The following is an 11323-nucleotide window of genomic DNA, read 5'->3' on the forward strand; positions in this document are numbered from 1 at the left end:
AGGGGGTGAATGGGGGTCGAGATGCCCAAACGGTACCCCCCGTGAGGGGGGGAGGTGTCAAGCAGCCCCTTCCCCTCCCCGGGCAGCTGGAGGAGGTGCGGGGTGTGGGGGGTGGAGGTGTGAGTCGCGACCCCCGCCCCAGCGTTGCCCCTGCTGCTACAGGAACACCAACCCCCGGCCTCAGATCGGGTCCAACTACCACTTATCAGCATTTCCAAATATTTATTCGATTTAATATATATATTAAAAAAGGCCTAATTGGGCGGTGGGAGGAGGCAAGCTAGTTAGCGAGGAGCTAAAAGGTGGGGGCCCGTTGTATCTGTGGGTCCGCCACTCGGGGCTGGGCTGGGAGGGTCGCCTACCCATCCCACCCTCCCTAAAATCCCCCCCTCCCCGCTTCCCACCCCCTTGAAGCGCTGCCGCAGCGGCCGGTGAGCACGGAGGGGCCGCAGAGCCCTGCGCAGCAGGCAGGGATGCAGGGATTGGGGGGGGGGCAGAATATGTCCTGCGGAACCATCCCCCACACCCTGTGAGGAGATTTGGAGGGGGCCGCGGAGCCCCCGGGGGCAGCGCCCAGGCCCCCCGGCGACAACAAGGCAGGAGAAATGTATCTGGAGCTGGTTTTAAAGCAGTATATTGTGGGTTACGAACAAGCCAGCAGAAACTTGCAGAGGGACCCCGGCCCCTCTCCACATTCACATATAATTTTTTTTCTTTTCTTTCCTTTCCCCCCCCCCCCCCCCCAGCAAATAGTGCTTGGTGACGCGATCATACAATATTTTTAGCCGCTGTATGAATGCCCGAGAGGCTGGAGCGTGGCAAAGGAAAACATCCACCGACACAACGCAGACTGGGTAGTTAACACTTCAGAACACCATGCTGTCTTATAAGCAAAGTTTAATAAGGGATTGAAACACTTCTTTCTAGGCACATACATGGAAATAAGTGCATCTCGTACACCTCCTCTACACCTGCAAGTTTCTTGGCAATCGGTGGATTATTATTATTCATAAATATGAAAATTAATTGAAAAATACGTTTCTGACCTACGAAAAAGTTTATCTGTTTTCGTCAGTGGGATAACACTGTAATGAATATATTTACATCTCATTGGAAGAAACCGAGACCTGTCTTTCTCTTCCGATATCCCCAGTTGTTTGGTTTATTTTTGTTGTTGTTTGTTCTTTTCTATTTTGTTTGTGTGTGTGTGTGTTTTGTTGTTGTTGTTTTTGCGGGTTTTGTTTGTTCCTGTTTTTAACTGCTAACCCGCCTGGGTCCTCAGTCACCCATCCCACCAAAAAGCAATGCTGAAGAGCTGCTCTCAGCATCTCCCAGGGCTGAGCATCCCCGCTCACTCCCCGCTGCCAGGCCAGAGGGGCTGCTTGTCCCCCTCTGCCCAGGGAAGGCGACCAGGGTGAGGAACAAAGCTGTCGCCTACGCAGCATCCACACGAGTGAGAAAAGGGAGGGTGTCTGTCTGTCTGTCTAATTCCCACCCTTGTGTGCCCAGGTCTGAAATCACCCGCGTGTGTGTGTGTGTGTCCTGCACCTGTGAATACAGGCCGCTTCTCCATCCCAAAATGGGCTCTACCCCCGTAGAGGATCTGCCCGCAATGTTGATTATCCAGCTATAAGTGCCTACTGTATAGAGCTGCTCTCGCCTTGGATCTGCTGCGCCTAGAATATTAAAAACCCCAAGCGGGTTGGATTGAAGGATCTTGTTAATGCAAAAAAAAAAAAAAAAAAAAAAAAAAAAAAAAGAGAGAGAGCAAGGGAGAGAAGGAGAGTATGGAGGACAGCAAATTAAAAGGAAAACATTGCCCATGACTCCACAAACTGAAAAGCCTGCCTCATCCGGGCTTGTTTGGAGGGCACAGGAGGTGTCTGCATGAGGGGGGGAATGTTATTTTTAAAGATCCAGCTTTATTAATATGTTAAGAAAGAGCTCCCTTGGTAGTATGTGTTCTTACAGCTCCGTCTCAGATCCTATAAAACATTAATGCACTGAAAGCTGTTACAGAGATCTGCACCACCAGCTAGAAGCATTGTGAAGCCTTTACCTTCAAAGGAGCTCCATTACAGAAACGATTTTTAATTTTCTTTGCAAAAAAAGACGAGACGAAACGAAGCGGGCCTTTCGGCACTGAGCTTGGGCCCCTGGGGTGGGCGGCCATGGTGTGGGGGGCCACGGGCCCATGTTTTGTGCATGGCTGTGGCACACGAGCGCTCACAAAACGCCCTGTCTCGCCACCCAACGAGCAAGCATCCAGTTGGATTTCTATATTAATAGGCTGGGAATATCCTCCCTCCACGCACAGCGACTGGAGCCAGAAGAAAGAGGGAGAGGGGATGTTTCGGCTGACAGCGAGCGCAAGGCATGCAAGCCAGAGCGCATACCAGGGTTGGCGAGTCCTTGGGGTGGAAAAGAAGAGAAAAGAAGCAAAAAAAAAACCCAACCCACCCAAACCCCACCCCAAGCCCCCAAAAGCAGAAAGCCACCGTGCCTGCAGCCAGCAGAAGCCATGGCTACAGTATGCCTCCCACTGCAGGCGCAGCGATGCGGGGCATACGGTGACTTCAATCCATGACCACGGTGTCTGCGAGCAAGCAGCAAGGTGTGAACTCAGGAGGAACTCCAGCTGATGGGAAAAGGTCTTTCCAAAGAGGGTAGGCCAGAGTGATGGGCCCGTGGGCCTTGGTGAAGGGTTTGCCTTGCAGTCCCAGCAGAGGCAAGGTTATCGACGGCATGGCGTCACGCCTCCTGCTCCATCTTCCTAGGCCTCGACAGCTCAGCCCTAGACTTAGACAGTCAAGTCCGCTTTGGAACATCACGTGTTTCACATGACTTGGTTACCCCACACGAGTATTTTTTAAGTTCTCCCTTTTAAACACCAGTTCAGGAGTTAAAAATCCAGGGAGATTTTTGTTGTTGTTGGTTTGTTTGTTTGGGTTGGTTTGTTGTTGTTGGTTTTTATTGATTTTTTTTTTTTTTTGTGAACTGTTGGCATGTTTCAAGCAACAAGACTCATGGGTTGTGGGGTGATAAGTTGATTTTTTTTGCTAAATTCTTTTATTTTTGTTTAAATTCTCACTTCAATTTTAATTCTTGAAGAACAGCTTCGACAACATATATCGCACTCATTATAAGAAGCAAAGGGTTATATCAAAAATTATTAGTATAGAATCACAGGAAACCTGGTTTGGAACCAGAAAAAAATACAAAACAGATATAGATACATAGACACAGGACAATTCTTTTTATAATTATTTGGAAAATGTTATTTTCCCCTAATTCTTGTTTCTTTTTTTTTCTTTTCTTTATGCGCATACGATGTTTTAAGTTTTACAAAAGATGAAAATAAAGACTAATATTTTACAAAATGAGTAACAATGCTTGTGGTAAGTGTTTGCGTGTGGATTTTTTGTTTGTTTGTTTGTTTTTGTTTGTTTGCTCGGTTGATTTTCATTCTACACAAGGTTCAGTTCAGTTTCAACGCGTTGTTTTTGTTTGTTACTGTACAGCATATATCAACAACAGTCCACAATAAATCCTGGAAGATCCAGTATCCCCTTCAGGTTTGATTAATATCCCCTCAATACTCATATTTTTTTGTGTTTTTTTCTTTTTTTTTTTTTTTTTTCCTTTTTGCCTCTTTTTTTAATATTATTTTTTTCCTCCTTTCCGGGAAAAAAAAAACTCCAAAAAAAAAAAAACCAAAATAAAAAAGCGAAACACCACAACCTCCACGGACGCGAGGTCCGTCCTTCTCCCCACACCACGGCCACACCTCTGCTCCTACTCGGCCCTTTCTTTTGTTCAGTGTCCGCCTCCCGGGCCCCCCCTGCACCCCGAATGCCCCTCGGTGCGATCGCTCCCGCCTCCGCCGCTCAGCCGCGTCTCTGCCGGGGGTGCGGGCCGGGCTCTAGGAGCACTGGATGGACATGTAAGGCCAGTTGAAGCTGCTCCCCGACAGTAGCATATCCCTGATGAGGGTTTCGATGGGGGTTTTACCTACCAAGCGGACGAAGAAGAGCTGCTCGATGACGGAGGAGGAGACGGTGCGCAGGGAGGGCAGCCGCAGCAGCAGCTTCCCGAAGCGGCTGGGCTGGTTGGGGTACTGGCTCCGCACGTACTCCTCCAGCGCGCACTGGGACTTCTCTTGCAGGCTCTCGATGTGAGCAGCATCCGACAGGCCGCAGGCGTCTGCCCCGCCGCACCGCGCCCGCGGAGGCAGCCGCGGAACGGCGGCGGGGGGTGGAGGGGGGGGGGAGAGGAGGAGGAGGAGGGGGAGAGGTGGAGGAAGGAGGGGGGGGGGAAGAGGAGGAGGAAGGGGGGGGAGATGGTTAGTGGCGGGGAAGCGCACGGGGAAGCGCCGCCAGCGTGGGGGGGCACCCCCAAAGGCGCAACCCGCCCTCCCCCAAACTACCCCCCCCCATTCCGCACCGCCGCCGAATAAATAACGCGGTCTCTCCGTGCCCTCTGGGTGTTTCCACGGGGGATGCCGTGGGGTGCCCACACACCACACTTACACACCCCAACCCCCGCCGCGAGTCCCCATCGCACCCCTCCTCCCTGACACCCCCCCTCCCCTCCCCGGCCACTCCGCGCGGTCCTCGCCGGCATGCAGGAAACCGGGACCAGCCCCCCCCTTAAACAATACCGGGGCGGGGGGGGGGGGGGAGAGGGGGGAAAAGGGGCTATTGGGGAAAATAATAATTAATAAAAAAAGGTAAAAAGCAGAGGCGCGCACAGGCAGAGGGAGACAGAGGGAGTTTGTTGACATGGCTGCGCATCGCGGGGAGGCAGGGGCTGGGACCCGCAGCGGCGGGCAGGGAGCCGGCCGGGGGATGCCGGGGAGAAAGGAGCGGGGTGTGGGGGGGTGTCCCCTCTGTCCCTGCCCCGCCGCCAGCGATGGCAAACCGGCCACGTCTTTGCGGCTTGCGCGATAAATCCGGTGGAAAAACGACCCCGGTTAGTCCGAGCTTGCGCTAAGCCGGCGCCTTGCAGCTCTCAGACACAAAGCTAGCTAGGGACGGCTGTAGCGGTGAGCCTTGCCTAAATGTGGCCTGAGAGACTCCCTCCCTATATGTGGCACATATACGGGCAGAAACGTCCCCCTGGCACCTTGCAGAACGGTGCGACCTGGGGAAATGCACATTAATCCCAGAGTGGAACCCTCCGCACCCCTGGATTTGCACCTATGCGCGTATAGCGTATGTGCATCGGGGTAGGGATGCATCTGTGCGTTTGTACACACACAGGCACGCTCAAACACACGCGCACCCCTCTCTCTGTGAGCACATAACCCAAAACAGAGGGTAATCGTGCACCGGCTGCTTGTTGAGGGACTTGCGCAGGAAACGGCAGTCGTGGAAAAGCGGTGGGCACGGCCGGATGGTTAAAACCATCCACATTGTTTCTGAGATCAATAATAAATATTAAAAAAAAACACAAACACCCAAAACCCAACACAAAACACGTCAGGATCAGAGGGAGGCAGACAGCTGGCAGTGTGGTTTAACATAGATCAAAGCCAGACTTTGCTAATATATAGATTGCTATATGAATTAATGCGTGTTAATGCCCCCCGAAAAGGACATTATAAAATTATGCGTGTAGAACTGTGACCCTGAAAAGACACAACAAACTAGTCAAAGCCCCCCGCCGCCCCACCCCTACAAAAAAAAAAAAAAAAAAATAAAAAAAAAATAAAAAATTCGTCGCAAGTGCATTTTTGAAGTTTAAGTCCTCCCGTATCAAGAACTGGCTTTACAAAGATTTCTGAACACCTTCATCTACAACACTATGGCCTCGAGCAAAAATACAAATAAAACAAGCCATAATTCAGGAACTTCTGAAGGGGAGAACCTTTGACCTGAGCTGCGGACTTGGCATCCCTCAGATATACAATTATCTAAGCCAGGGCTGCCCCGCTAATCCATACTGTACCTTTAATGCAATGATATTTTGCAACATCAAACGCACCAGGTTGCAACATATATATCTATCAAAAGCTCGGGCCTGTTCTTGTTTGCAATATATATCAAAAACACAAGCCTGTTCATATGTTGATTGCCACAAATCACACTCCATATTTACATATATCTTGCTATTTTACATGCATTATCTGCCCATTATGCATTAGGATCCTATTCAACTTCCAAACAATGCAATATGAAAGGGTCTTACTGACACCCTAGCAGGGCTTCCCCCCCCCGCCCCCTTTATGCCCCATATGTCATACCCTTAAGGTTAGTAAAATATTTATCGGGTATTTACGACAAGTGCCCCTCTAACCGCAGGTCACTGGACAATGTGGATGGGGAAGTTGCTCGCTAGAAGGGCGGCAGCCTGGGGAGGGGCGGACAGGGTTGGAAAAAATACGCTTTGGGTTTTGCCTTAGACCTCCAAACACCCAGGGTTTTCTCATGCCGATAATATCTACTGAGCTTTAATTATTGCCAGTAGTCCGGCATTTGCCTTTACGCGGGTTTTATCCCTCATCCTTCAAGGTGGCGGCGAAAAGGCTTAACTCTCCCCTCAGATCGGGATTAAAAACAATCGTAATTAAGGGGTGCGCAGTTCGGTTAGATTATGGCGTCCAGAGAGGTGCAATCCGTGGGGGAAATAATGCAATCCCTGTTTACCGGAGGTGAATTATTATTCCCTCTCCGAAAGTGGGCTAATGTGAAAATCCTGTGCATGCCTCACTTCTTTTTTATTTTATTTTATTTTATTTTTAATATGGCAGTGTGTCAATACGGGAAAGCTCTATATTTCTTCCTGCAGTCTATGGAAAAGAAATTATGTAAATAAATAACCATTACTGTTCAGCACACTCCAGCCTTCCCCTTTGTAGTGGTGGGAATGTATTTCATGTTACGCGTTCAGAAGAGTTTAGTGTTCAGAAAATATAGATGTAATCAGCTGGCATCTAACTAGAAATCAAAGTTCTCATTGCGCTGCAGATAGATTTATTGGATTTATGTTATCTGGCTCAGTCCCTTCCTGGAAACCTTTATTTATGATGAGGAAAAGGTAGATGCAGGAATTAATAACTCTAAAGTTTGGGGGGGGGGGGGGGGGGGGAGGAAGAAAAAGGAGGGGAGGGGGAAAGGAGGCAAGAAAGGAGCAGGTTTTGGGTCACGACCCAGTCGTTGGACGGTGTCCAGAATTTTACGGATTAAATACACGCTATCCAGAGCCCGAATGTGAAAACCACAACAGGAGAAACCCATGCCAGCTTTAAATACTCAGTCCTTAGCGAAGGGCTTGGGACAATACGCCTTAAAAAAAAAAAATGTCTTTTCCATCAGTCAAAGTTTGTTTAAAAGTTGGATGACTTTGAGAAAGGCTTCCCACGAATTCCCCTCTGGCTAAGCAATCAAAACAAGTTTAGTAAAAAGTGGAAATGTGTGGATGGGGGTAAGGGGTAGATTACTCCTGACAGCTGTATTTCCATTTTCTGAGATGGCCCGTGCGATCCCGCTCCAAAATAATATTATTGTTCCCTTCCTCAACCCCATTCACTCTCCCCTCCACCGTGGGAAGGGGCTTCTCCCCTCACAGACCTCCGGTTATTAACATTTGTTCCTAATATATGTAAATGAAAGTCTCCTCTAAAGCCACTAACCGCGTTTCTAGCCAAGGTCGATCGTTTGGGGAAGGGAAAAGGGGGGATGTGTGAGTGTGTGCGTGGGTAAGAGGAGAAAGAGAGAAAACCGGTAAAACAACCCACCCCCACCCCCAAAATATGTCCGCATCTGGGGGCACATCGCCTTCCCGGGGCCTTTGGCGGGTGGAAGGGCCGAGGCAGAGGCCAGCGCCCCTCCTTCCCTGCTCGGGAAGAATCTCTCAAAGTCAGGCCTGGCAAAAAAAAAGTCATCATAACAGTAATAATAATAATAAAGGTAAAAAAGAGGGGTTGTCCCCAACTGTCCCTATGTATTGGTGAGTCCCCTGAAATGCATGGGGAGCGAAAGTCTGGGTGTCTGCAGGCAGGCTGTGGAGTTAAATCAGCCTGATAAACGCCGGCAGGTCTCTTTTGTCACTTTTGAAAACCATGTTTCCATCAGGAAGACTTATTAAGATAAAATACATTAAAATGTCGGGGTGGCTATTCGGTAAATCTTCCATTTGTTTTAAGATCTGCACTTTATCCTTTGCAAAGAAATATTCCCTCCAAGGCTGCGAGGCTGCATTTGCACTGGAGGTAAAAGGGGGCAGTCACAGTACACGTCTCCGACCACCCTGCATACAAATTAGATGCTCCTGTCTAAATAAATTATCTGATGTTCAAATCGATATTAATACTACATTTGCTACATTACAATATTGTGCAAATTTAGGAGTCATTTTAATACAATGTAAATACTATTTTTCATGCATGGAAGGCAACAAATATTGATGGATTATAAACTGCTTACTGTTAAACAAGGCCTTTGAACGATTTGCCATCTTTGTTCAGGAATGCTTTTAATTTTGCCTCGGCCTAGTTTTAAGCCAGATTTATCGGAGCTGTTTAGTTATTGCTGACCAGGAGGACGGGTTTGGAAAAGGGGAGGTTGGGGGTGGGGGGCGGAAACTGGGACGAAAGAGGGGTAAGAGGAGAGGGGAGAGGGGAGGGGGGTGGGAAAGGAAAAACAAACAAGCAGAAAAAGTGGCAATTAGCCCCCATCGTGGCGATAATTAGAATAATAATTAAAAAATGACACTGCCAGGCCTCTTATCTCGCCTTGCTTCCATTTCCTATATTTCCTCCGCACCGTTCGCCTTTGATGTTTATAAATTTCTCCCTCGCAGGTTACAATAATAGAAAGGCGTATTATATTCTTATAGGCTACGACCAGAGCGGTTCAAAGGCGACGCTAATGCACTTTCCCGCTAGTTAATTCGAACCATCTATCACAGGGAAAAATTGTTAACATGCATGTTTCCACCATCTCCGCTTAATTTGGTGTTGGTTTTTTTTTTTTGGGGGGGTGGGGGCTAAAATGCCAACATCTGTAGGACTGAGTGGGTGTGTGTCGATCCCTAGGCCGGGTCGTACCCCCTCAGGCGCTGTCACTACCTCGGCCTTCCGCCTCCTTCCTTTATAAAAAAAAAACAATTTTTTTTCTTATTTTTGCGCGGGTGTGTGGGGTTTTGGGGTTTATTATTTTGCACGGCGCCCCCCCCTCCCCCCCACCCCTCGGCCGCCTCCTTACCTGAGGTGAAGAGAACGATGGCTTTCAGGCAGCTGTACTCGGCCGAATCGACGTGCAGCGCCTTCAGCTTCTCCACCTGCTCCTGGAAGATGCGGATGTGGTCCATGAAGGCGACGACGCGGTCGGCCGACATGGGAGAGGCGTGGAGGCCGGCGGCGGCCAGGAGAGGTGCCACATGGAGGGGCATGGAGCACTGAGCAGCGTTGAGGACGAAAAGCTCGCTCCAGGTGAGGCGGAGCAGGGCCACCTGGTCGGTGATCTGCAGGTCGGGGAAGAAGGGGATGTTGCGGGCCCACTCGACGGCGCTGAAGAGCAGGCGGGCGGCCAGCTCGCAGATGTTCTCGATGCCCATGATGTTGTTGGGTTGCATGCACTGGCTGCCGTAGCGGGAGGTGGGGTAGGGCTCGGCCCGCAGCAGCAGGGAGATGTATCCCGAGAGATAGCAGTGCCCGTTCAGGGGGTCGCCGTTGGTCAGGGCGTACTGGCCGGGGTTGGGCTGGGTGGGCGGCATCCTTCCTCGCTGAACCGCTGACAAAAAGAAGGAGAGAAGGAGAGGAAATGTGCATCCAGGAGGCTCGCAGGCATCGCCCCGGCGGCGCTGCCAGCCAGCCGGAGACAATGCCGGGCTTCTTTCCACCAACCCCCCCCTCCAAACCCACCATCAACCCCCCTTCTCAACCCCCCGCCACCCCTCGCCCCCGGCACACGCACAGGCACGGACAGACAGAGGCATGCGGAGCCGGGCGGCTGCAGACGACCTGCATCGCCCCCCCCCCCCAACCCCCAACCCCCGACCCCAGCCCAGTATCGGCCCCGACCCCAGCTCAGGCAGCCCCCAGCCCAGCGGCAGCCAAGCGCCCCCCTGCAACCCACCCCCCCAGCCCCCAATGCAGACAGGCTTCACAAAAATAAACATAGATTTAAAAGAAAGAAGAAGGGGGGGGGGCAGGGGGGAAAAAAAAAAAGGCAAAGCAAACAAGACAAATCCGCACACACACATCCCCCCCAGCCCCCCCTTTCGCAACAAAAGGCAGCCCCGCAGGTTAAAAAAAAAAAAAAAAGAATAAAATCAAAGAAGTCCTCCGGGTGGTGAGAAAGTGGGGTTAAAAATCACAGCCAGCTGTTAAAAATATAGCCAAGCTCTGTTGTGGATCCCAGCCGATTGCCCTGGTAGCACTGAGATTTACGAGTGAACTGCTGTGTCGCTTTTCAAAAAAAAAAAAAAAAAAAAAAATTAAAAAAAATAAAAAATAAATAAAATAAAACAAAGCAGGAAAATAAATGCGTCCGTATTCTTCAAAAACACTGCGTCGTTAGCCTTCGAGCTGGAACAGGTCGCAGCCCCCCAGCTCCCCACTGCTAACTTTATCACAGAGAACAAGCTTTCCATAGAGGACCCCCCCTCCCCCGCCCGGCAAAGTTCTCCCTGCTAAAAGGAAGAGAAAGATTAAATATTATCAAGGGAAAGGGGGAAATAAAACAGAAAGGTCCGAACTTACAATAGCCAAACATTCGTGGAAAAAAAAGGGGACGGTGTAATTAATATCTTTGGTGCGCTGTTGCCACTGCAAAAGCCTGCAGTCAGCCTTGCACAGTGAATGCACAAGCTTGCAACTGCAAAAACACTGGATTCATTAACCATCTCCACACAGAGCGTAAGCATGCCTCGAGTCCCGAAAGCTGACCAAAGTTTTTTTTTTTTTTTAGTGTGTGTGTGTGCGTGTGTTTTACTCCATCAGTGCCAGCGTTTGCAGCCGCATGCCATGTAAACAAAGGTAACTTCAGGGAAAGATACGGCTACTCAGGCTCGTTCCCTGCACACGCAGACACGCACACGCTCGCTGGCACACACACGCACACGCAAATCACTCATCTTTCCGGCGTGCCACAATTTCCCAACTTTCTCTTTCCTTCCCCACCGAGACCTCCTCGCCTCCCGGGCCGGACCTCGCTCCTTGCTGCCCTCCAGCCCACCTCTCCCTCTGCAATCTGCTTGTAAACTTGGCAGTTATTTTTCAATTAACTGCGAGCACAATTCTAACTTGTTGGGTTTTTTTTTCCTCCTCCTTCCTCTTTTATTTTTGCTCCCCCCCCCCCCCCCCCCCCCCCGACGCCTA

At 50.1% G+C, this 11323-nt stretch overlaps 1 protein-coding gene across 2 annotated transcripts; it reads right to left on the reverse strand.

Moving 5' to 3' along the window:
• Positions 1-1130: 1130 nt before the first annotated feature.
• NR2F1 (nuclear receptor subfamily 2 group F member 1) lies at positions 1131-11280 on the reverse strand. 2 transcript variants are annotated; one of them, XM_075080149.1, is made up of 3 exons: positions 10706-11280; positions 9207-9734; positions 1131-4203 (listed from the first exon to the last, which is right to left on the reverse strand). In XM_075080149.1, the coding sequence occupies exons 1-3, from the start codon at positions 10716-10718 to the stop codon at positions 3923-3925; spliced, it is 822 nt and encodes a 273-aa protein (XP_074936250.1). In that variant the 5' UTR covers positions 10719-11280; the 3' UTR covers positions 1131-3922. The 2 variants fall into 2 exon arrangements, with proteins under 2 accessions (XP_074936250.1, XP_074936249.1); XM_075080148.1 differs by lacking the exon at positions 10706-11280 and adding an exon at positions 9918-9954.
• Between the last annotated feature and the right edge of the window lie 43 nt (positions 11281-11323).

Source organism: Phalacrocorax aristotelis, unplaced genomic scaffold (assembly GCF_949628215.1).
Source record: "Phalacrocorax aristotelis unplaced genomic scaffold, bGulAri2.1 scaffold_371, whole genome shotgun sequence".
NCBI classification, from domain to species: domain Eukaryota; kingdom Metazoa; phylum Chordata; class Aves; order Suliformes; family Phalacrocoracidae; genus Phalacrocorax; species Phalacrocorax aristotelis.

Bases quoted from the DNA above. Each gene is read 5' to 3' on its own strand.
- NR2F1 (XM_075080148.1), bottom strand. From the start codon at position 9,939: ATGCCTCTGTCTGTCCGTGCCT. The intron at 9,735-9,917 runs GTGCGTGTGCCG...TCTTTTTGTCAG, and splicing joins GCCTCTGTCTGTCCGTGCCT to CGGTTCAGCGAGGAAGGATG. The intron at 4,204-9,206 runs GTAAGGAGGCGG...GCGGCGGGGCAG, and splicing joins CATCGTTCTCTTCACCTCAG to ACGCCTGCGGCCTGTCGGAT.